Genomic DNA, 27886 nt, shown 5'->3' with positions numbered 1-27886 from the left:
TAATAAACAACACACAAAAGTGACATCGTCACATTTTTATTTTTATTTATCGAATAAATTAATAATCCAATAAATTTAATATGTACCAAACATTGATTGATTATGAAAAATAACGACCTTCTGCAGCAGTTGATTCGGTTGAGATAATTTTCGATGACTTCTTCGTAAGTTTTGGGAACTATCTCGGCTATAACTTAGCGAATATTAGTTTTTGGTGCTCCAACATTCAGCTTTGACAAGACACGGCTCTTCAGAAAACCCCACAAAATAATCAAAGACAATAAATCCATTTTTTCTCCGCGTTGCTGTAACGTCGATACACAATTCGCACGGTATTGTTAAAGCTGTAAATAATAACACAATGTTAAAGCGTTGAACGATCCATTTAGTAAATATGTTGTATCAAACTAACTAACTAACTAAATACGGACCATTAATGAAAGCTGTCTTATTTACAGTGTTGCAAATATATGAAACTCGAATCGGACCACACGACGGAACGATACAATGACTAAAGCATAGTTTTCTCCGACAAAAAGTATTTTGTTATAAAGTTCCCAATCCCACAGCACTCTATTTGCCGCACACCGTAGATCTCTTCATTTTACAGGCCATTGCTTGAGAATTTATCTTTGGTGTTTTCTTAAAATCATGAATTCTGTTTAAAATGTGCTTATCCTCTGTCTTGCCTCCGAACACTTTTCGTTAAAACGGTTTTCCGCTCTTGGCGGCCCTCCTAGGTCGCAATTACGTTCGCAAAAAAAAACAATTCAAAAACCTATATTTATTTATTTCATTCAAAAAACAGTTTTTACATAAAAAGCATGCTCTGCACATCTCACTAGGGCATTCCTGTATCAAGATGTGCAGCTTTACAATAATATCATTTTAAAAAATACATATATGTAAATTTAAAATAATAACAACATTAAATTAAATTAAATTTAAACCAAAAAAGAAAAGTTTATGACACGGACGTTTCGAGACCGGTAGACAAAAATAAAACAAAATTTTAGTAACAAATGTATGAAAAAATAAAAACAAAATGTCAACAAAAGAAGCATTAGTAAGTAAGTTGGCAACAATAATATTCTTCTGTTAACTAAAGTACAAGGTACCTGTGCTGGCTTATCAGACACAAGCATAGGGTAACCATACTAACAATTACAACATGGATAGTATGAATAATAGATTATAAGAAAAAATAAAAATAGGTAAATAATAACCGATAGGTAAGTAGATAATATTATAATAAAAAGTAAGTAAGTAAATAATTTAGCTGGACAATAATTAAAGTAAATATTAATACGATAATTAAGTAGATAATAATAATAATAAGTAACATAATAATATATAACCAAAAGTTATTTTAGAAGTAAATAAGTACATGCGCAGTAAGTAAATAAGGATTGTATCAAAACAGAGCTTCCACAAGGAGTTATGATATAAGCGACAACATGGGTGATCCAAAATCATCACCCTCAGCTAGTACGGAGATTTTGACCATTTTCTTGAATGAATTTAACGTACCTATAGTTTTTATATTTTCTCCAAGCATATTATATAGCAACGGAGCTTTATATGAAAAACTCCTTTGTCCGAAGGATGTTCTGGTATACACCGGCTGATACATTAAAGAAGAACCCATTCTAGTGCTGCGCACTTGTTGAGATCTTTTAGCAGTAATAGTGTTGTTGAAAAATTTACAGAGAGCCTGTATTATGTACAACTGCCTTATTGTCATAATTTTGCTTTCACTATATAATAACTTTGATGGATACATAAAATTTCTCTTGTACATTATTTTTAAAATTAATTTTTGCGCAACATTCAAAGGCTCTAAGGTAGTCTTGTTACAAGAACCCCAACAGACAACATTATATGAAAGCATTGATTGAACAAGAGCATAATATACAGTTTTTAATGTAACTTTGTCCAATATGTTTCTTAGATTTTTGAAAATGTAGGCTAGCCTTCTTATTTTGTTTCTTAATATAGTAATGTGATTGTTCCATTTTAAATTTTTATCAATAATTTAACCCAGGTATTTGATGTTGTCTACTCTTTCCAAAGATTGACATATATGATAAATAAATAATAATTAAGCATTGAATACGAAGATAATACTGAGTATAGTTAGAAGCGTTGTCCTGGTAAAATATCCTGGGTTCGATTCCCAGTTGCAACGTTCGGTTGCAGTTGTTTTGTTAATATTTATCGGTTTCAGTGATTACATATTACATAAGTGGGTACAACATTCAAAGAATATTCGAAAAAGTTAAACCAATTAAATTAAATATTCCTTCTAGACTTCTAGTAGAAAAATTCAATAGGTGTCCCATATAAATAAAATCGGATATGTAACATTTCCCAGACCCTATCTAAGGTTACACATAAATTCGGATAGATAGTACATATCCGATACCCTATCTAAGGTGACAAATAAAATCGGATAGATATAATATATAAGAAACCCTATCTAAGGTGACAAATAAAATCGCATAGGTATAACATATCCGAGACCTTATCTAAGGTGACAAATAAAATCGGATAGATATAACATATCCGAGAAACTATCTAAGATGACAAATAAAATCGGATAGATAAAAAAAAATATAAAATGTAAAGAAACGATAAATAAATAAATAAATAAAAATATCCGAGACCCTATCTAAGGTGACAAATAAAATCGGATAGATATAACATATCCGAGACCCTATCTAAGGTTACAAATAAAATCAGATAGATATAACATATCCGAGACCCTATCTAAGGTGACTAATTAAATCGGATAGATATAATATAACCGAGACCCTATCTAAGGTGACAAATTAAATCGGATGGATATAACATATCCGAGTCCCTATCCAAGGTTACAAATAAAATCGTATAGATATAATATATCCGAGACCCTATCTAAGGTGACAAAATAAATCGGATGGATATAACATATCCGAGACCCTATCCAAGGTTACAAATAAAATCGGATAGATATAACACATCCGAGACCCTATCTAAGGTGACAAATAAATTCGGATAGATAGTACATATCCGATACCCTATCTAAGATGACAAATAAAATCGGATAGATATAATATATCCGAGACCCTATCTAAGGTGACAAATTATATCGGATGGATATAACATATCCGAGACCCTATCCAAGGTTACAAATAAAATCGGATAGATATAATATATCCGATACCCTATCTAAGGTGACAAGTAAATTCGTAGATAGTACATATCCGATACCTTATCTAAGATGACAAATAAAATCGGATAGATATAATATATCCGAGACCCTATCCAAGGTTACAAATAAAATCGGATAGATATATCATATCCGAGACCCTATCTAAGGTGACAAATAAATTCGTTTGACAAAAAAATACGTGACAAATAACTTAAGTTGAGGATAATATTTATTTATTAATTTTTTACGCCTATTAAGGCTTTTTAATATTTACAAAATTATACTCGTTAATAGTGCAGGAAACGAGTGTTTAAAACACTTAGTAAAAATATTTTCGAATTTGATCCACATAGTATGTAGGTACAAATATAAAAAATCCAATATATTTTTTCTCTTTCAGCTGACAAAATACTATTGATGCGTTAGTCAATTTAAATAGCTTTATCAAAATATTTCCCTACATGAAGAAAAAAACTTCAATAAGGTATGCTTATATATTGAAATTGATTTACTAAATAATATATATAATATTCCTAATTCTGAATTTGAAATAATGACGTCACTATCACCTAGTGGATTGAGGCATTGTCCCGGTAAGACAGAGATCCTGGGTTCGATTCACAATTAGAATTACTCTTTTTTATGCTCTGTGTCTTATTCTGTTTTGTTCCGTTAAGATTTAGACATCGGAAGTAGAAAATCTATTTTAACCCTTATAATATAGACATCGTAAGTGGAAAATCTATTTTAACCCTCGGTAGATAGTCATCAGAAGTGGAAAATCTATTTACACCATCGATGAAGTTTTACGAGACGTAAAGCAGGACGCATATTAATTACTTCCGCTCATTTCCATCCCGAAGAAAAATAATATCGAAATGTATAAAATTTCTTTTGATTTTCAAAAGTAACTAAAATGTTAAAGAAACTAAATTGACTAACAGTGAAACAGATGCTGACCTAGAGCACGATGATATTTATACATGAAATTGTAAACAACATATTACCAAAATACTTTTCAAATCAAATCATGTACAATAAGGACATTCACAAACATAATACAAGAAAGTGCAAACGAAATCGGGCTATCAAAAAACAAAAAAGGGCAAAACCATAATAAAATATTTGATTTATAATGTACGAAGGAATGCACTATTATAACGCGCTGCCGGAAAACATAAAGTCTGCACCAATTGATAGATTCAAGCTGGATAATAGAGGCCATATTAATAAAATAAAAATACAAACATTATTAAAAATGTTAAAATTTATGTACGTAATTAATAACAAATAAGACCATTGTAAAATTCGATGTACAAAACGATAGCTATAATAAAATAATAATTAAATTAAATATGGGATCAATAAGCCTTGAGTTTTTTACGTCTTTATTTTCCTAATTTATTAACGATTTCAATTTTCTAAAATAAGATTCCTTGTTAAGAATAAGAATCCATTCGTGTAATGATGATCTGAGAATCTTTGGATAACTTAAGAACGTTAACAATTATTCTTTCTTTGCTGACTTGCAAATAAAGGATGAATTTATGGAAAGATCACTAGCAGGCTTTTCCGGGAATTCCATTTCACCGGTTCGAAAGTTTTACGCTTCATTGGAAGAAATTAATGATGGTACGTATTTGAATTGGCGGCGAAAGAGAAGGTTGTCTAATGAGATGTGTGTAGGATATGTTTGACAAGCTTTCTTACTAATAAATGTGTTTTAAATTTTATACAACGTTGTAAAATATGTTTTTTATTAATGCCCTAAGATTATTTTTTCGTTTCTAAATATTCACATTTGGGTATCTATTACAAACCCTTTATCAATACGATGTTGATGAAATCCGTCATCTATGGTCAGTCAATGATATTTGCAAGCACGGTCAGAATATGATTTCGATTATCGGTAGAAAAAAGCCGCTGCTTTTAGCGCATCATTCGTTATGCAAAATAACTGTTTATTTATGAATGGAAGTGAACTAACGAAGCTCTTGGAATTGAAAAAAATCGTATGCACGATTCATAGACTTCATCTGATAGATTTTGATTCCGTTCCAGCTTGAAGAAACAAAAGTTGTTAGTTACGACCAAAGGTGTCATGAACTAAAAGTAAGTATTTTTGTTCGACATTGTCAATTTATTAGCATTTTTAACTTTTACGTAGCAGTTTGACGTTTAGGAATGCCAATGATGCGTCAGAGCTGCCGTCATATACTGTTTTATTATACTATATTGCACTACCAAAATCGATCTGGCTATCAACAGCGCGATCGTACTCGGAAATCGGTATGAAATCATCGATAGTTACGCCTATCGATCCGATATTGTTAAGTTAATGATTTCACTGTGTAGACCCTCTAGATCCGAATTCCATTGCATTTTGTCAACTTCAATCTTTGTGTCCCTACATAATGTACTAACCAACATACAATTAATAAATATGGGCGCTGGATTTAAATTTATCGACATTTTTTAAATATAATGTGCAGTTCAACAGAAATCATCTTACGAACGGTGACGAATTGATGTCTGTGGTTTCGGTAACAATTTATTTTGTCGTGGTTATGTTTTTGAGTAAACGCCTGCCATAAGGATGCATAGATGACTTATTGTACAGTAGTACGATCAGTTTCCTCGTTGTTCTTTCGTCTAGCCTTCCATAGTTACTAATTGCAAGGTTGACAGTTGGAACATATGAATATTTAGGGCTGCCAACTTTATAGTTCATTTATTTACTATACGAAAATAAATTATTTTCCATACACCACTATTTAATTAAAAAGGATCGACATGTTTCAAAATCAATGGTTTCTTGTCAGGATAAACATATAATCATACATCCTGACTATCGTATAATCATAAATATATTACATTAATGTAATTAAAATGGCGCCCCAAAGTGATTTTGCAATTTTTAAAGCAGTATTAATTTATGCGGTGATTTATCTATGAATTAACTTATTCATTAATTTATTTACGCCTTTAAAGTTTTCTCATATTTACAAGCACTATTAGAGATGCATTATAAAAATAATAATAAGTGTTTATTACATCACATAATAAAATTAGTACCTATATAAGATGCATCAGTAGCCACAATACAAGTGACTAGTTTCAATATAAGTAATTTAAAAAAAGATGCGAAGTTTAAATGCCACGATATTTTTGGAATACCCTGTATTACGCCAGTAGTATGCCTGCCATACATCAGGGTTGGTATCGGACATCCTTTGAGGGTTGTTAGTCTCGCTTCTTTTGACAACGGTGTAAAACGTAATACTTGATTCAGTCCTCTATTCATTGAATTTCCTGCATTCACCCTTCCGTCAATGTCCTTATCAGCCTTCATGTCTCTCTCGAACACATTACGGGAACGAACATAATAATAATACATCTACATGTAATTTGGTTTGACAGTATTCAAGAAATCACTTTGAAGCGCTAACAATAAATTGTATTCTACTCTGAGGGTGGTTAGATTTAAACGAAACGAGGCGACTAATATATTGATTTACAAAATTGTGTACTACAGGTAATATGTTTGAAAACTTTTGAAAGCAATTCGAGTAGAACCGTATGTTCTTCAGGAGGAAAAAATTTTTTTTTAGATAGATCCTGCCGTTGACAGCTCCGTTGTCACCTCTTTATAATGGAACATTTCATAAATACTCCCATAAGTTAAAAATCTGGTACTTTGAGTGATTTATTTTCAGGAACAACTAATAAATAAAAAATCGGATATGTTAATCGGAGACGCTATCTAGGTTACAAGCTAGTTGCCAAAAAAAAAGGAAAAAATATTTGCTAGATGATATTGTTAATTTTGAATTTGAAATATGGGATCATATTTTAATAATGGTCGAGTGGTTAAGACGCTGTTCCGATAAGACAAGAGATCCTGGGTTCGATTTCTTGTTGTAACCGTTATCTTTAAATTTTCTGTATCTTGTTTCATGTTGCCTCTAGATTTATTACTATTTTCTTCTTCTTCGATGTTTTATTTTTTTTTAAATAAAAATTACGCCACAGAATGAATTTGCAATTATTGAAGAGGTTTTAGAATAATAATTATTTATTTGATTTTTCAATCCCAGCTGGGCTTTCACATGTTTATTTTTTAAGGAGTTAAAACCTCTAAATGAGCCCAATAAAAAAAAAATGAATTAACAATGCCAGATGGAAAATTGTGGATTAGGAATAAAAACACTTATTTTAATTTGTACTAGACTTTGTACTGGAAAAACTAACCGATAGAAATGTTTTGCTGGTTTGCCCGGCTCCTCGAAGTAAGGTCAAATCCGCATAGATCAGTATTTTATCGTTTTACTTATTCAGTGTATTTAGAGTTAAGAAATTTATGTTGAAGACGCAAAATTTCAAGTCCATTAAATCAATTTGACAAATTTTAACTTAGGCATCGAAATTGCGGGTATGCGATGTATCGCTTTTGAAACAGGAGATACATACAACGGAGCTATCGGCGGTATGCCTTTAGTTGTTCTCCTTCAAACTTTCAACATAAAATGAGCATGTTGCCAAGAGAGCTATTACTCGAAAGCCAAGAACATTGTCTCTCATAAATTATCACAAAACCGCCCACAATTTAAGAATCCCTTAACGATGATAATGAGTTTAAGCTAACCAACCATTAACGATGACGAAGCATCCCCTTAATAACAGCTCGCCTCATTAACGCATCTTAACTTGCGTCATTTAACCACGTGTCATTATGATCTTATTACAGAATTGTTTTATTTACATTATCTTGTTTTATGTATGCGGATTTTTCAACGATGAATTGAAGATTAGGAGTAACCTAGAAACACATAAATGGCTTACCCAACAGAGATAGGCAATATTTCTAAAAAAAAACAAATAGCTTTTAAATAGCCTTAAATCATTGTACCCATGTAAAATTAATTGTGAATAAATAAATAAATAAAAGAAAATAATAGTATAAATTAAAACGAAACATAAAACAGAACAAGACACAGAAAATATAAAATATAGCGGTCACAACCGAATACAGAATCTCTTGTCTTACCGGAACAGCGTCTTAACCACTCGACCATTGGGACCTAGTTATTAAACGTCATATTTGTCGTGATCAGAACTAACAGTATCATCAATAGGTGTCCCATATAAATTTTAAAAATCGGATTTGTTTTTCCGAGACACTATCTAGGTTACAAACGAATTCATTAGAAATTTGTGTTAATTTAAAAGGGTATCTTAAAAGGTATTTTAAACTATCAAAAATATTTTTAAAAAATTTTGAAAGACCATATTGTTATTTTTGACTTTGTAATATCAAATATGACGTTTAATAACTAGGTCCCGATGATCCTAGGTTATTCCTAATTGTGACCTCTCACCTTTTTATTTTCAATGTCTTGTTCTGTATCATGTTTCGTTTAGATCAATAAGTATTATCTCAATATAAATAATTATAGTTAAATAGAAAAAAAAATCCTTAACCATTTATCATCAATGTGGTTTTCTACGAGTAAAGGACACAAATTATTAAGTTTTTTATTACCTGTCTCTGTCAAGCGGTTTTACCGGAAGCTCCTTTGCGTCACCGCATCAGCCACAAAATCGATTCGTCCGTTTGAAATTGGAATGCCTTCCCCTCAGAGGACACGTGTCAAAAGAGTATGTCGCGAAAAATAAAACAGCAAACATGGGTTCAGGGTTCAAGCCAATACAGATTTATTTCATGATTATTTTGGTGTCTGTCGGTTTAAGCATTCAGTGTATGTATCACATTTCGTAAAACTGAAAACTTGCCCTGATAACCGCGTACGCATGAAGTGTCTTTTGCAAAAAAGGTGTCTAATATTACACAGAGCAATAAAACTTCATTCAATGTTGAAACTTAGTTGAAGGCAGTTTATTTTAGCCTGGATTTTAAAGGGTTCCCGTGGAAATTAAAACACTTGATAATAAATAATTACGAAACCATCTGGATAATTTCTCATTAAGGGTCTGCGAAACGTTAATTTTCCTTTTTTTCTTAATACAATTTTACGAGGGCTTAGGAAGGTAACTGAAATTTATTCTTCATAAACTGGGTTCTTCGTAATACCACCAAAATAGCGCTTTTTGCTTTTAATGGCCAAGTATTCATTTACTTCTATCTTTCGTGATGATTCAAGCTGAAAATGAATGTTTAATCCATCGAGGAAATTAGTAATCATTTTTACCGTGAATTAATAATTTTGGACGTGCTTAACGCAACAACTTTCCTGCAAATGCTGAAGTTACCTATTTCGTGAGTTGGATGTGAAATAGGCGTCAGAAATAAGTGGAGGTATCAAAAAAAACTTGTTAAAAAGCGTAGGAAAAGTTTTCTGTGCAACGTTTTTCTGTATTGAGACCATATATATTTTAATTGTTTTTTTACCAACATCGGTTGTGATTAGCTTTGAAATAAACACAACTGTAAAAAGGATAAAATTGAATTATCTACCTTCGCACCTTAACCTTCTTAATTCTTATTTTGCCCATTTATGTTACTAACATCAAAGTATTTTTCAAAGAAATGTTATAGAGAAGTATAATCTTAGGAACGGTAATAGGAACAACTTCAGATCAGCATTCTACAATATTCACCTTTTCGCTTTAGAATTTCCTACACGTTTTACTTACATACTTACTCACAACTTTGCTTTTCTCTAAATTAGTCTCATTTCTAAATTAAGCAGTCGAAATGTAATAAACAGAAGGCCTGCGTATGAGCCCATACTAAATATAGATGCTTAACTTAATTCAGGTAATTATCATATAAATTTGAATGAAAATAAAATACGTTTCTACTACCGAAGCTTACAGTTTAAGCTTTCGGTAACAGGAGAGCTTACACTACATTAAGCCCCCGCATACCCAATTCATACCGATTTATAACAAGTTTCTCATTAACTCTTTAAGTTTTAAAGTTCAAAAAAATACAGATACGGAAAAATAAGGATGAAAGTAGATTGAATGCTGTTGAAATGAGTTCCCTGAGGCGTATGTGTGGTAAAACCATGGAAGATCGTGTGAGGAATGTGGAGATCCGCAAAGAGTGCAAGGCTGATGTAAGCGTAGTGAGAAAGATTAAGAAAGGGACGCTTAGATGATTTGGGCATGTAAAGCGAATGAACGAAGATAAGAGTGTAAGGAGAATATATGATGCAAATGCGAATGGTAGCAGAAGTCAGGGGCGACGGAGGAAGACATGGCACGATCAAGTGAATCAGGTACTCGAGTCGGGCCATGTCAAGAATCAGAATAATAGAAGAGTATCTATGAGACGATGTATGAATGTGAATGAGAAACGGCGTTATGGTTAGTTAGTTAGTTAATTGTGTATTAGAAAAATTTAGATACAGGATTTAGGACATAATTGGACTTTCCGGTATTTATTTTGAAAACTTATATTTTTTTTCTTTAATGAACAGATGACAAATGAGTGTTTAGGAAAGGAAAAGCAATTTTTATGCTGGACGGTACTACAGTACAAGGTTTTGATCAGAATTCACTTTACTAAATGTGATTCTTCCCTCGGTATAAGACGGATTTAGAATAATTTAAATCCAATAAGAAAAGTGTGTGTGTGCCATCCATAGCTTTAGCCAATTTCTTGTCTTACCAGTCAGTTTCAGACTCTTGACATGGTCCGATCGAAGTATCGACTGAAATATTATTCTCTTGAATAATACTAATACTAGCGCTTTATGTCTATCAGAACCACTCGTGAACTGCTGACCTCGTTTCGTTTGACAACGTCTACTTTGCGAATACTGCATACAGTTGGAACTTGAATAATAAATATTATTCAGTCGAAATAGCAAGTTTAAATTTGAACTGAGGTACATAGGTTTCAAAGGATTTTTTTATTTTTTATTGAATTAATAGTTAATACATTTCAACAAACAAGTCCTGCTAAGCCAATTGAATTTGCTTGTCAACAGGTGCTTAAAGTTTAGTTACATATACATTTTTATAAGTTATAATTTACATCTTATATCTACAGAATCAACATTTTTTCATACATATTAACGTAATTTTTTTTTTCGATAGCCAATTTTTCACCATATATTTAACCTTATTAATAGACTTACATTGCTTTATAGTGTCAGGTAATAAATTAAATATCTTCGGTATGTTGTATTAGAATTAGAACTAAAAGCTACAAGATTCAGAACATCGTAGTATATACAAGTTGTCGAATTTAAATCCTGGGCCCTGATAAAGTGAATATTTTAATTATTTGCTTTCAGATTTGTAAACAGGAAAATCGCTAAACCATAGTGTGTGTGAGGGTTCGATTTAGAAACAAAGCAAACGTAATCCTATATAACATTAATATAATAACATAAAGCCCCGCAGGCTCGAGTTACCGCACTTAGTCCCTTAGGATTACACCCCTATAACCTGGTACATTCCACAAACATCTAAATTGATCAAATGGATTATGAGCCCGGTAAGGATTTTTCAAATGTTTTTCTTCTGTTAATTTTTCCACTTTATATTTTTCTTGAATAATTTTATTTATTTTTTCTATTATTTTGCTTTATAATTTACCTCTTGTTATATCGCTCACAAAAACTTTCTCAAAAAAATAACCAAATTGATAATTCACACAAATAATGTAAAACAATGTGACCGTAGAACGGAATATCTCAGTTACGTCACATTCTTTTCAACAGTTGTAAAAAATTATAAAACAAATTAATATATAAAATAAAGCCTATTATTGAATTTCCGCTGGTTGACAATAAGAAAAAAATTCAACATATCCCAATAATGTTTGTAACTTTATATATATATTCAATCTATTCTAAAATCTACATATGCTCTAAAATCTATAAAGATTTCGTTTTTTTTTAATGTTAAAATAAAACCTGGAATGATCCTATTTAGTTCCACCCAGGTATAATCCGATGTTTGGTAACTTGATCGAAAATGTTAGACACTTACCTTTTCCTTGCTAAAATTCCTTCTCTGAGTTTCTTGTCGAATTTCTACTTTTCAATAACATCTTTCGAATCACTCTCGGAATTTTCGCTTCATTTTCATCCTTCAATTTCACATTCCTCTGTCAACAACCATCGTCTTACGCCTCTCAACATTCCGTGATTAAGGTGGCATAGTCAAACTTGCTTCAGCAATATGACTCTTAATCGTGATATTAAAATAAAATAAAATCATTTTCTACTTTATAATACTAATATATACTTTATATAATTTCTAAGGCTTGACTTCACACATCTAAATAAGATAACTGACGTTTTTCTAACCACAGAGGGCCTTCCCTCAATTTTTAAATCAATTCAAGAACTTATATAATGTATAACGAACTACACTGAATTGCTTCCGAACTAGGGGCGTATTGCTAGAGGCTATAATATGTTGGTAAACTATTATGCAAATGAATACAAAAGGTTATTAAGGTACCATATTCCTACCTGTACAACCGCTGGTTCCCAGGCTACCTCCCTGGGCTATCACCTGTCTTATATATTATCTTTCGTGCTACAGATAATTTGTATGCAACATGCGATCATCTTTCGAATGCTGCATGTGGACCATTAAATGGTAGGTAAGGAGATGACTCATAATTAATAGGTCGCTTTCGTTTTTTCAGACGGCTGTGAATGCTGCTTAAATATAATTTTTGAAATGATTTTTCTTACTAATTTACGTGTCATTGTTTTTACCGTAAGCGTAAATTCTTATTTTTATGGTACATCAAACTTAACGACAACATCATAGTGCCCAGACATGGCTATGATATATTATAGAAGCATTTCAGAAAGGCAATAACATTCCATCGCTGTTTGTGCTTGGTCAGTTACCCTTATCCTTATCCTTTAAAGAACCTCAAGCCTCTGAATTAAAAGTATTTTTACTGTGGAAATTGTATCGAGAATTTCCTCGACACAAGGCCGGTCCTACGAAATATTGTCCAGATTACTATGTACGTACTCGTTGCGGTGGTGATAGTTGGTGCAAAAATATGTATCTACTAGTACAGACCTAAATTTTGAAATCAAGATATATCAGTTCCAGTTTTTAAAACGGCAACTAAATCAATTATAGTTCTAAAATATTATAGTTGGGTATTTTAAAATGAATGACACTTAAATGAAAATCAAAAGTTCTAGTGTTTATTGAACCGAAATTACGTAGAGACAGTTTTAAAATCGAAATTTGTTTTTCTTAAATAATTCTTCATCGTAAACTCTGTAAAATATAAACAAGGATTTACCGATTAGCGATAGTGCGATTAGCAGTCTACCTTCGTTTTTACTCTGCCAGCCTTCAATGCGATGGTAATTTCAATTGGTAAAATCAAATCATTCATAATGAAATATTCCAATTACCTTCCACACCCCTAATTTCAGATTTAGTTAAAAACGTAAAATTATCCGAAATTCCCCCTTACCACGGGATAAAAATAAAGTTCTTAAGGTGGTTCTGTCTCTCTAGTAAATTGTATGATCTCAGTTACCATGACTACAGCAAAACAGGTAAATTCTTAAGATCACCATAGTGCTGTCGAGAAAAAGGGGATAATGAGGATTTCAGCTAGCAACCACACACAAAATAACCTAGAGGTGGGTACACTAGGTACCTACTGCTTTTAAAGAATACAAAACTGTTTCATGAATGTTATTTATAAAATTCTATATGAATATTTTATTTTTCGAATCTATATGATATGTAAACCTACAACATTACCAACAAAGCCCTTATTTATATGGGTAGCACCAACCTTGAATCTTTACGCATAAAATGTTTATTTAAACTCCGTTCTCTCGCGGTAAGGACACGAAAAACATTTTAAAGAATCTTCTTTCGTTTACAAAAAGGAGAGAGCGAAGACGTAATGAAACCTTTGGAACTCTGTGCAAATATGGGAGGTTAACATTATCGATAAACTTTTTCAACAGGAAAACATGAATAAAATCACGGAGAAGAAAATAATCTGCCCTACCTTTTGGGATCGGCAAAGAAAAATAGAAAAACGTTATTAAATTTTGATAAACAACACCATCGTTCAGTCTTTCGTTAACGGTGAACTGAACGCAGTTTTAATTAAAAAATTTACATGTCAGTAGTCCACAATGGAGTGCTCATACCAACCCTTATACTTTAACTTAATCTAATCCCACCTAAATAATCTGATAGAAATATGGGTAAACACACATTACATACATAATAAAGTTATAAAAAAACTCTCACTATAAGAGAAATAATTAACTAAAAAATCTGCCTCAATACAGGTTCGCCTAGTGAGACAACTTAAAATATAGTATATTATGTCATTTCTTCATAACACTCCTACATATTTACTTTTTCTTCTATTAGAAACTGTTCTACTATTGTAACATTAGTTTTTCAACTATGTCATTGTTACTAACTTACATATAGGTATTTTACTTACTAATCATATATTATATATTCTGTAATTTTTTTGATGAAATAAATAAATTTAATTTAATAAATTTAATAATCCAGATAACCCTACGAAAAAACCATACCAAAAAATGAACTTGAAAATTAGAAAATTTTATGAACATAACATTACTTTTAATCTACAAAACACAAAATGCACTTATATACACGAACACAACATTTAGAAAATGTCACAAGTCCACGAACACTTTACAAGACAACACAATAAACTGTACTCTAATACAGTTTTTATTGAAAGTGGTATGAGAAGTATATGACATGAGGGTATACACATTTAAAATCTCCTTCCCGATAGCTTGAAAACGGAGAATCGAATAAGTAAATTTAAGAAAAGCTATTCATTCTTTAGAAAAGCGAACAGAATGTAGAGTGATTGTTTAGATAATATGTTATATACTATTAATTGTTATACTTTGTAAAATTATTAAATAGCTATTATTTAGTTAGAAATTGATATATTTATATTTCTATACTTAAGTAATAGTTTTTTTAAAATATAACTTGATGTATGGCAGTGAAAGAAAGGGTGTAAGGAACATATATTCTGGAAGCAGAAACCATGAAACAACTTATTGAAATAGGTTACCTACGTCGGGAAGCAACATTAAAATTAAGCAGTGCCTACCTATTAAGCGATAGTGGCAGAAGAAGTTGGGGACGCCCGAGGAAGACAATTGAATGATCAAGTGCATCAAATACTTAAGTCTGGCCATGTCAAGAGTCGAAATAAACGAAGAGTAGGTATATATGAGACGACGTATGAATGTGAATAAAGCAATGAGTGTGTGCTAAAACAGAGTTTTGTGGCGCATACCCCTAGAGGAACTGGTGTGACGGTTAGTTAATCAGTAACTTACTACACCAAAACCCACCAACAATGTAAAAATATTTTAAACAATAATTATACAAGATAACCGTGACTGATAATCTTCCTCCAAAACCATCCCTTCAATAACAGGGCGGTTTTTCATTCGGGTGATTTATAATAGATTAGCGAAAGAGATGGGTTGGGTTGAAAAAACGTTTTTGTGGCCCATAATAATACTCTGAAATTAAATTTCGTATCTTTTCCACTTATACGAATTGGAATGCTACTCAAATTTTCAAAGATAATTTTTAAAAAAAGTTTTTTTTACATGAACCCAAGAGTTCCAATTGCTCTCCACTATCCGGAGCTTGTAGGAATCTCCATTCGGGTATGCTGTGTTCTTTAGAGAGTGTGAAATTGAAGGAGATAAGGAGAAGAAGTTTGGGAATTACCTCGGTTAGATTTAGTTACTAGATGTGGATAGTCATTTCTAGCCACGCACGTTTCGAATATGTTCATACTACAAAACTTTGGGGGAAAAATAATTTTTCTTAATAAACTTATGAAAAAATAATAAAAAAAAATTTTTCATTAATGCTCAAATAAAACGAGTTTTGATAAATTTGTTTTTTTGTGCGATTTACAAAGCTCGAAAACATTTTTTTCTGCAGGCTCGATTATCTGTCCTTATAAAAATAAATTACATTGATTTTCATTTTCCACTCTTTTATTTATCTTTTAAACTATAATGATAAGTGCATAACCGCTGTTACTGGACTAATGTACCTAACGCCTCTCAAAATTTCTAGCACGGTAGATCGATAAAACCCTACATCAATACGATATTGGTGAAATCCGTCATCTATGGTTTATTTTCGATATTTGCGAGCACGATCAGAATATGATTTTGACAACCAGTAGATAAGAGCAGCTACTTTTAGCGTGGCTTCCGAGGTGTCACATAAGCACAACTCTTTCTAGAAAAATCGTACGTTATGCAAAATAATTGGCTTATTAATGAATGGAGATGACCTGGCGAAGCTCTTAGAATTAAAAGAAAGCCGATACATGATCCATAGAATTTATTGATTCTTTTGAGAGTTACGACTTATGATAAAAGACCTCATTAACTAATTAACCATTTTTTAGTGTCAAAAAATACATGCGCACTGCAAATGTATATTAAAGATATTATTTTAATTAGACATTGTAAATTTATTAGTATTTTAAACATTTTCGTAGCCGTTTGACGTTTAGGGATGTCAATCATAGACAGATGCGCCAGTGTTGCCATCGTATAATGATTTCCTAATATATTTCATGTCAATATCGGTTCGGATACCGACGGCGCAACCGTTCTCGTAATATTGTTATAAAATCATTTGAAGCTAAGTCTATCAATTGAATATTGATAAGTTATCAATTTGATCGTTCTGATCCTCCAGATGTTATCCGAAAACGTGTATTACGACTCGCAAAAGTAAAACTGCGATTACACAAAAAAATTATTTATGTTTTGCTTTGTTGGTATTTTTTTATTTTATCATGAATCCCCCAAAATTGGAACACGGTGTATTAGATAATGTTAATTAACTAATATTTATTAGGGATTCAAATATACGACTTTTGAATTGTATTCAGGTCGTATTATATTATTTAATCTAAAATTTGATCACTTATTTCTTAAAGGATTGCAAATTTTGTTGTTTTCGTATATAAGACAGCTCCGATAGCAAATATTTTAGTAGGATTGCTGATGGGATTATCCCTTAAAAGGTTTTTGAGAAAATGATGTAAAATTAAAACTGACATGATTCCGAGAATGAACTGATTCAATAAGGGTCCAATCTATGTTGACCATCCGAAACGGAAATGAAGCTTTTGGTAGTTGGATTTCCCAGCGAAAAACTCGGAAAAAAATAATCCGTTCAATAAAATGAACAAGAAAAAGTAGTAAAATCAAATTGTGTATTTGATCGGCTTAATTTATTATTTCTTCCAATAATACCTAAGGTCCATATTAGTTTGGTTTAGAAAAAGAAAAAGTTTTCAACATCTGAATTTTTGCAGAATTAGGTTGTCTTGTATTTTTTTTATTTTGATGAAAATGTATTATACGTAAAGATCTAATAACAACAGTCACATTATTTTTTCGATATCTCCAAAAATGATGAAGTTATGAGCCTTCAAAATGAACATTGCTATAATGTACGAAATTGTGACTCGTGACATTAAACGGATTACAATTCATAATTTGGCATAGTAAAAACTCTCGAAAATTGAATCCTAACATCGTAAAATTTACACGTATTTTTCTCGTAGAAATAAATGTCTAGGAGAACGCAACTGTTTTTACTTCAAACAATTCCATCCTACTATGGAGATTTTAATGTAAAAAAAAAACAAAAAAAGGCGTCATTTTTTCAGATAAAACTATGGATTTATTTCACACTTATATCCTTTTCATCAAATTAAAATCATTTTTCATATTATGAACCTCTGCAACTTTTTCGAAAAGCCAGACTAATTGAAAAAATGTATTGAAATTTCTGACGAACCCGAACAGAAACTTAAAAAATAAAAAAATAATAATATAACTCTACATATTTGTAATAAGCATTTACTTTGTGACTTGTCATAATTTACATTAAAAGATATAAATTTGTTTTAGACCACTTTAAGTGGTAAAAACAAATTTATATCTTTTATTGTAATATGATTCTATTCCGTTGCTCAATCGGAATGATACAAATAGAATTACACCGAAACCATTATTATTTATTATTTGTGTTTTTTACAATAAATATATAATGTTTACAAGTCATACTGTTTAATTTATACTACACTGCCATTAAAAGCATTTGCTTGTGGATGGAAGAGGAGTGTTTATTTGCGAAGAAATAATATAACTAGGTTACAAAGAAAAAAAAATACAAAATAAAAATCAATACAAATAGGGGAATCAGTTTTTTTGTTAACGATTTCCCTAAAATATTTTTTTTATGTGGTTCAATATTTGTTTTTTATCATTAATGCTTCTAATTTCTTCTGGTAATTTATTAAAGAAATGTTTTCCTTGATGGGTATAATTGTGCTGGGCAAAAGAAGTGTGTAGTTTAGGGCATGCAAATATATATTTAAGTCTTGTTCGATTTTCAGCTATGAATGAGTATTTATCTTTTCCTTTTATAATTTTAATAATTGAATTTTTCATAAATAAGTGTTTAAATATGGGATGTTTGAATTCTTCGTATACGCGTTCAGTGGGGAAGTCTGGAGGTTTTTTAGTATTATTTTTATTATGACTTTTTAAACAATTTCTATGGGGGTCAGGCTATTTGTCATTGTTTGGGTCTTTTACTCTAAAATTTTTACAGAAATAAGTATAAAATATTGAGTTTAATACTGAAATTTAATATTGACTCATAATAATTAACTGAATTGAAAATTTGTGGTTTTCGATTGGATCACGCCCTAACCTCCTTCTTAATGATCAACTTCTTGTTGAAGTTCGAAGAAATTCTGTGAAAATTTATCCCGTTTTCCAGCATCCGGTTTTGGTTACAAAACTCGCCGCCAAGTTCGCAAAAGCTAAACTTGTAATTAGATAAAAAGGATACGATTTATCTGGGCTGAATCATTCGTCGGAGTCGAAAGCTAACAGTTGTCAATTACTTATAAATTGAGAAAAACATACCCTTCCAGGGTTTTCTATAAAGATTTTAGCTATTAAACTAACTTACTAAGCCCCCACATTCCCAATTTCTACCGATTTATAACAAATTTCTCTTGACCTCTTTAAGTTTTTAAGTTTCAAAAAATATATATTTTTTTTATGATAATATCTATACATTTGTTATACCGAATCGTTCATTATATGAAATTCCCTCAATAGAAAAAAATCGCAATTTAAGTTCCGAAAATTACTTTTAAAAAATCTGTTTTTTAATATTTAATAGGCATGAAAAAAATCACAGTGTTGTCGAGATATTTTTGCTCTAATTCAAGCGAGTCGTGTTTTATTAAAAAATATTTTCACTATTTTTCCCTCAATTGGTATCGGTTATTTTATATTGACGCACTCCCTCTAACATTTGTATTTACATATCTCCCTTTCAAACCATCTTTGAACGCTTACTACGGGGCTTTAAGCCGCAGCATTCAGAATTTCTAAGCGATTTATAACAAATATGTATACATTTGTAAAGCTGAAACGGTAATTATTTGAAATTCCCTCGATGGCAAAAAATCCCCAAAAATTTAAAAACACATTGCGTTGTGTTATTTATTATCATGTTATAGTTATGAAAATATTCACAGTGTATCTTTAAATTACTACTAAGCTTAAACTAATTTATTGAAAATTATTAAGTCATTACTTTCAATTACTCCCCTTCTCGGTAATTCTGCAAACTGTATCTAAGCAATAGTTGTTTAAAATCAAACTTATTTTAACTTTAAAAAAAAATATATATATATATATATACATTATATGTATTCATTCTTATGTATTCTCTTAGGTAGTAAAGCCTCAAAGTATTTTCTTAAACAAAGGTATTCCATTTGGTACTATTATTCTAATTTGGAAAATATTTGCCGTTTTAAGATGTTCCTGCAAAGCTTCAGTTTATACCATAACATTGAAGCGTTTTATAGCCCAAGAGATCTTTAAATACGTAAATACACATTTAAGTTTGTTTCAGTTAGGTAAATAACCATTTTTATCTGTGGACTATTACTAACAAAACTAGGTTTCAAATAAATTTTTGTTTTTGTAAAGTACATTTAATATGTAAAGAAAATTAAAAACAAAAGAAATGTTTTTTTCTCCATAAATTGAAGGTATATTTTACTTGTCTACAAGACAATCAGGGTTTACCATACTGATACATTTATAAAATTGAATTTTATCAAACATAATTAATTGACACTCAAACTAGATCGTGAATTTCATCATAGATTTCTGTTCTGCATCTCTGCTCTAATGCATGACCTCTAGTTAAAATAACTCCAGATATGTACACCATCGCGTGATGCAATGCATCATGAGATCTTAGACAACCTGTTTACAAGACATTCAATCGATGGTTAAGGTAAATGAGGTGATTTCGTGTCATTAAACGACAATAATACGAACACCGTGAATATTTTTTATCCAAATGGATAAATCCTTCAAGTTAACTCGATTTATTTTGACCTCAGCAATCGAAATTATAGCTCTAATGAAAATTTATTACTGCATGAAGTAATAAAACTATTATGGCATTATTGATTATGTTCGTAAAGTAGTACGATCTCGACGATTCAATTTAGTAGTACGTAAATACATATTTACATCCCTTGTGGCTTCTGAATAAGCAATCCAGATTCTTACCTCATAATACACGATAATTTTACTAAACTGACAAAGGGATCAGACGGTTTACTGCAGGGTGGACATAATAAGGAAGGGAGAAGATTTATTTTACTTCAAACCCTTTAAAACTATTAACCGGTACATGAAAAAGGTAAATAAAAATATTATATACATGTACAAATATTTCTTGACATGTACCAAGATTTATTAAAAGCTGACTTGAGATAAAGTGGATAGTATAAAACGTTGAACACTAATAGAATCCACGTCTGTTTGTTCTTTGTAGAATGTTCATATTACGTGAAGCCCGTACGTGATGCAACACATCATCCCTCTTGTAGCGAGCACGCACGGATATATCTAACTTACATAATCTATATGGATATAAGGCAGCGGCGCGACAAGATTTACGTGGGTTCTCTCTCGCAATCCTGCCCTTTTAGGTTAGCGATATGAGATCAGATACGTCATAAAAAGTAGGTGCCTACCCAAAGAAATTCTGAAAAATTATATTTTAAATCGTATTCTACAAACCGCACTAACATATTAATACCTATATTGTAATACGAACCAAATATTTTTGATTTTTATGAATGTGTATTAACGGTCAAAGGATTTTTTATACTTTAAGGACGTAATACTTCTTGGGTCGAGTTGGGGCTTTATTTAAGTTCATGGATAGGGATTTGGGTTACTTATACCCGGAAGAAAATAATTTCATATATATTTTTTATTATTATTCATTTAAAAATTATTTGGAAAATGACACCACAGATACCACCAGATATTAAAGGCATTCAACAATATTTCAGTCGATATGAAAAGTGAGGAAAATAAAAACATTTTAGAAACAAAATTGTAAGATGGACTAAAGAACAAAAAAGCAATATTACCAACATTTTAAAGCGTAAAGGAATATAATAGTTAATTAATAATATACAATACTATTACAATTATACACCTCATAATATTTGAGGTGTTTTGTTTTAGTAATAGTATTTACTGTTTTATTTTATTTAATATATTTTATTTCAATTTATTATTTGATTTTATCGTTATATTGAATTCAATACACCCAGTGAGGCCCAGATACTCAAATAATGTTTTAAAATATAAAAAAATTATGAATCCAACAAAAAAAATGTTAAATACATAGAAAAACATTTTTAAGCATAATTTCAATTAATATAAAGTTCAAATAGATTTGACTTATATTTCTATAGATAAGCGAGCATTTATTGAATCCTTATTGAAAACTATGTAAAACTTAACGTAGAACATTCAGTTGTTTTTCTATGGAATTTTGAACTAATTAGAATTTATATTAGATGATTAAATAGACTTTAAATTACTTTTACTTTGATAGCTGTACAAATAACGCTTATCTTAAGTATTTCTAAAATCAAATTTACCACCCCACCCCAACAGAAATCACAAAAGGTCGTCAAACAAGTATTGGAGATAATTACAGTAAGACGTTGAATTGTATTCTTTTTGAACCACGTCTTTAATCATTTTCTCAACCCTTGAGGTTCAGGGTGATTATTTTCCTTTAATCTTCTTTACTCTCTGAAATGTAATCATTAATTTTATAATATTTTCAAAGGATTACCCAAAAGCTTATTATTCTCAATACTTACAATTAGCGTCCACTCGACCAAATATCCCTTTGAAAATTATATTTTTTCCCTTACAAAATAAAATTTTACAAAATCCTTTTCTTACATAATTCTTATAATTATATTTTTTTTGTGAATATCTCAAAAGAATTCCAACTGCTCCCCACTGTCCGGAGCGAATGGGTCTATAACATCCCAAGAGAATGGTCTCATCCCATCTCATTCATGAAGAATATTGTGAGGCTGAAGAGGGTGGTAAAGGGGATGGATTGGGGAAGAGAATGGTTTGGAATTATCTGGTTATTCATATTTTGTCACAGAACCCTGCTAAAGTCATTTCTGATAAAGACGGCTTCCGTGTTCGAGGGGTAAGGCTCTCGTCTCGCGGGTGAAAATCCCGGCATGTTTGCGCATCCGGGAAATAATAATTTGTTTCATTGAGATGGGTTAATTCACAATTCATTAACTTCAAATAATATATAATAATACATGACAAATAAGCGTACAGGCTTTAATTGTTAAATATTGTGGTATGCTTGCATTACAAATATTGTAAAGAACAAAATAATGAACAAATGACGCGAATAAATAACTAGTAAACGAATTAGTCTTTATATCTATTTTTATACTAAGTGTAATGAAAAACTTTTCAAAAAACAGTTCATCAACAATTAATAAATACATAAAAACAGAAACAAATTATACACGTAAAATTAACGCAAAATAAATCAAACGATATTTACATACGTTCAAGTAAAATGTAACATTGATGACACGGGGTGAGGATTGTCTAGGTCTTGGCGGAGAGTGCGTCTGCCCACATACTGTGATTAGACTCATGTAGGGAGATCCTTGTACCTCAGCGGGACTTTCTCGACCCATCACCTAACACTGCAGTTGGAGGGATGAATTCAAACGTCCGTCACTCCTGGACACACTGACCCCCAGAATCCTACCCACCCCTAGTACCCTCTTCCTTCACAGATCTTCCTCTCCTTCCTTTCAAATCTTTCCTTAAAAATAAACCTCCAGCATCCCCGAAGATGACATAGACCCACAGACATATGAATATATAGACTAGAAATTAAAGATGAGGGGTAAAATCAACTGTTGAAGAACGAAGGGGATAAAGCTGACTGTGATTCGTCAATAAATCAATCTGACAGTATATAGGCATCTCGCATTATAATATCACCATTTAGTTCTAAAAAGTAAAATCTGCTTTTGAATGAATAGACATTTTTACATGGGAGCGCAAATTACTCGCCACGTTATGAACAAATTTGCGAAGTCCAAATTCGGCAAAATAAATTTCTTCTATTTTCAGAGTCGAATATTTCGTTTACGTATTTACTTAAGACACTTTTATAAATGTTCATAATTTACTTCCCAGCAACCAACCAGCTTTGTGTTTCGCGTCCAGACGTATCTCGATGTGATAGTATATGTTTTTACAACTGATCCATATTATACTATGTGAATATGCTTAAAATAAAGTAAAATAATGCTTTTATATGGAATGTAAAACGACAACTGGGTTTATTCTCTTTTTCACATCTATTTTTACAAGTTTTCACACCACAAGCCACCATTTTGCCGTGTTATTTCGTAAAATGAACCGATGATGCCTCGACCATAGTTCGCACAAGAATGATGACGTCACGTTTTCTAAATTCACTTGAGGCCATACGCGAGCCCAGCCGGCTCCAATGGAACCGGTATGGGGAGTGGGGAATAATACGCTTTTAATCACTTAGGGCAGGTCTACTAATATTCATATGTCTATGCATAGACCCTAAAAAAATTATTTTTCTCAAGGGCTATGTCTAGCTAATTTAAAAAATGTATGTACAGTATATATTTTTTAAATTATAAACATACAATTGAATTGGATATAAAACGTTTGGTTCACAACAATTTCAACTATCAGTTTAAAAATTAGTTAGTTAGTTAAATAAAAGAAGTTATATTTACTTGGCGCTTGAAAATAAATATAATGGTTTGCTAGGATTTAATTTTCCTTTTCCGTTTTCAGTTAGAAAAAGAAAACTTTAAATTATGTAATGTTTTATGCCAAAAAATCCAATTCATCAATGAAAATCTACTTCGTGAGCTAAATAAAAAAATATTCGATTTCTCATCGAAAATTTTTATTTTGTCAGCTAATTATAACTCTCATGAATTTTTTATTATTTACAGATCACGATGTCGTAAAATGCAGACGAAGAATATCAACGTTGATCAGCTCCCCACGCCAGAAGATTTTTTAGAGGTTGGTTAACTTGTTTATTATTTTTTTTACCATAACACACAATTAAAAATAATTTTATAAATCTTTCTCTGTGACTATATCTCACTACACATCTTTTATTATTAACATCCCCTGCATTACTCGAGATTATAATTTTCATCCCTCGCATGAAACCCATTAAAAAAGCCACATAAAAAATTTAAACCAAAAATAATTATTATACAAATATTATCACAGATCAGAACCAGATTCCTATAATTTTATTAATTAACAGTTTGAACGTAAAGATGGCAGTAACTCAAACCTAACAGAATGATTGAATTGTTAAATTTAATATTAAAATTCATTGAATTATTACTTACATGTAAAATGTAATAATAAAAAATAAGATAATTTCATATCATTTACATTTTATGAGGTTACAAAATATTAAAATGCGAAGACTTTGAAACCATTTTCATCTAAGACGCAAACCATTTTTACTAAAAGCTTCGTTATTATTTCAGAAGATGGGCCAGCTCGATCAGATTGTGTTTATGAACAATGCCCCTCCCCTCCCGCCGCGAGCTACACCGCTGCTATTCGCACCCATCACACCGGAAAGCTTTACTGCATATTATCGTAAGTACCTACTAAACTTGTACAAATTTCAGAATCTACTCTCTACAAGCTGCTTTCCTGGTGCTATTTACTACCGATTTACATAAATATAATAATTTACCGAACATTCCCATGAATCCATAAGGGAAAACAAAGTGTTTTATTATTAGAATTCAAAAAAGTCTTATATATTTAATATTGCATACGAATACAGCATCTTTTAATCCTGACTAACATTCCAGAAGATCAAAACTGGATACCATGTAATTTATAATTAGGGTACACAGGTAGGTAACCTAACCTAACCCCTCAGGTTGAAGTTCGACGGCACGTTGTTTCTCCAAAGAAACACATAAACAAAGCTCACATTTGGCGGACAAATTTATACACCGAACGGCTTACCTTTTTTACCTGACGCCATTATCTTTCGCCGGCTGTAGGTAGGTACGTAGTTTTAACAAATCAAGCAACCAATAAAAACATAGTAATAAATTAGCCCACCTCATCAAAATCGGAATGTATTATTTTGATTTATGTTGAGTACGCCTTGTGTTTGATGGGAGCTTTTTGTGTGAGGAATGTTGATAAAGTTGTGTTGATGACAAGCTTTTGCCGCGTGAGGAGGCGATGCTGTTCGCTGGTTACTAACTTCATACCTGTTGTGTCTCTGACGCAGCTGCCTAGTGTTATAGTGTATGCTGACGGTTGAAGGATTATAACCTAAAATTAGCAAAATTCTATCGTTCTTTAAAGTTTTTTAAATTACAACCGCAGTTATAAAGTTTTAAAAATATTGTTTATTTTATATTTGTATACACATTTGGTGATGTTTTGTTAAATTGAGTGAGTTATTTTAAATGCATTGTTCAATTTATATGAATCTGTCGAATCTAACAGGTGCATTGCTTATTTGACTACATTAAAAACATATCCTGTTGCGAAAGCTCTTGGTTTTTCATAAGCATTCTAAATCAACTGTATTTTTTAAATATTGTATCAATTAAGTGCATTTTTACATTAAAATCACAAATTTGAATAACATTCTTTGATGTTTACATTTTAATATTGACTAAATTAAAAATAGATTTATAAATAATCTGAAAAATATCGATTGAACTTTATGTCAAGTTAAGTGACCTTTTATAAGTGAAGTTATCCAAGCTGCAGTACAAATACACACTTCGAAAAGGAGGCATTAAAAGTAAAAGTTTGATTGAAACCTGTTTGGGGTTTTTACTTGCTGACTATTATGAGTGATTGTTCGTTCTGCGAGATAAAAGAGCGGTGCAAATAGAAAACAGTGATTCTAGTTCAAGAAAAACAAAACAGTATAAATAATAGCAGTGAACTAAAGTTTTGCATTTGATTTTAAATAGTTTCAAATTTTGTTAAAAACTGGAGGGAAGAGGGGAAGTGATTTCGCCAGCAGTATCGCATCATAGGGGTAAGAATTTTCATATATTTTTTAATCGCATATTGAAATGAGTAGATAAGTTATTGAAGAAAAATATGATACTTAATTAAACTAAATCTAAACGAAACATGAAACAGAACAATACAAAGAAAAACTAAAAGATAACGTTTTCAACTGGGAATGGAATCCAGGATCTCTGTTTTACCGGGACAACGACATTAACCACTCGACCATTAGGACCTAATAATTATACTTCATATTTGTCTATCTCGTATTTCAAATTCTGAATTAACATCTTTTTTTAATATTTATTTAATTTTTCAAATTTTTGGTACCTTTTTTTAATGATCGCAAATTTCTAAAGAATTGGTCTTGGAAAAAAGTTATAAATACGTTGTCCCGGTAGGACACAAATCCTGGGTATGATTCCCAGTTGGGACCGTAATCTTTTATTTTTTGTTCTGTTTAATGTTTCGTCTAAACGTATTATTGTGATCTTCTTCTTCAATGATAACATAATGGTGGCTATAAGAGTAACCTACTAAAGTTATTAAATTAAAAAATAATTAAATTTAAAATATATATATTATTATAAGTAAGGGTGAGTAGAAAATTTAAGAAGGCTCTTTTTTAAGACTCCTGCTAGATTCTTCCGTTATTCTCGTAAGAAAAAAAATTAAAAACCACTACTTAACAATGTAATGTGCGTTCTATCTACATAAAAATCGGAATGATTATTTATGTTTAAAAGGAACTGTACCTCTCCACATTGTTTGCGGAAACGTTGAAGCCTGTTTTTTTTGTTATTCAGATCTGCGTTCTGAATACTACCTATAAAATTGGAGTACAATACAATCAAAGTTATCAATTTAAATATCGAATACTTATCGGGCACTCCGTCGAGGTGAAAAAAAGGGTACAGAAATTGAGCTTTTATATTGTTATTCGGTAACCGTTATAAAAACATACACGGCTGGACAGGCGCGAAACCCGCTTCAGAAAAGGTTACCTCAATCAATGTTCTGATTGTTTGTAGACACTAAAGAGAAAAAATATTATTCTGTGTTTTTATCGTAGAGCATGACTCATAATGCATTTGTATAAATTATGAGGGGCTAAAAATAAATCATTTAAATCTATTTCTTAAGGAGAAAAAAACACTGAATTGAATTAAAC

At 31.1% G+C, this 27886-nt stretch overlaps 1 protein-coding gene across 2 annotated transcripts in view; it reads left to right on the top strand.

Moving 5' to 3' along the window:
* The window catches only part of LOC149415291 (uncharacterized), a 159821-nt gene that overhangs the window by 30026 nt on the left and 101909 nt on the right, over positions 1-27886 (top strand). For both annotated transcript variants that reach the window (XM_089642467.1, XM_089642466.1), the window contains exons 2-3: positions 24645-24717; positions 25203-25317. In XM_089642467.1, the coding sequence (XP_089498593.1) occupies positions 24661-24717; positions 25203-25317 (172 nt within the window). In that variant the 5' untranslated portion in view covers positions 24645-24660. The remainder of the gene's footprint in view (positions 1-24644; positions 24718-25202; positions 25318-27886) is intronic.

Source organism: Hesperophylax consimilis, chromosome 18 (assembly GCF_061612785.1).
Source record: "Hesperophylax consimilis isolate HC1 chromosome 18, BYU_Hcon_1.0, whole genome shotgun sequence".
Lineage (NCBI taxonomy): Eukaryota > Metazoa > Arthropoda > Insecta > Trichoptera > Limnephilidae > Hesperophylax > Hesperophylax consimilis.
The sequence above is the reverse complement of the archived record's forward strand: the minus strand, read 5'-3'. Positions and strand labels throughout refer to the sequence as shown.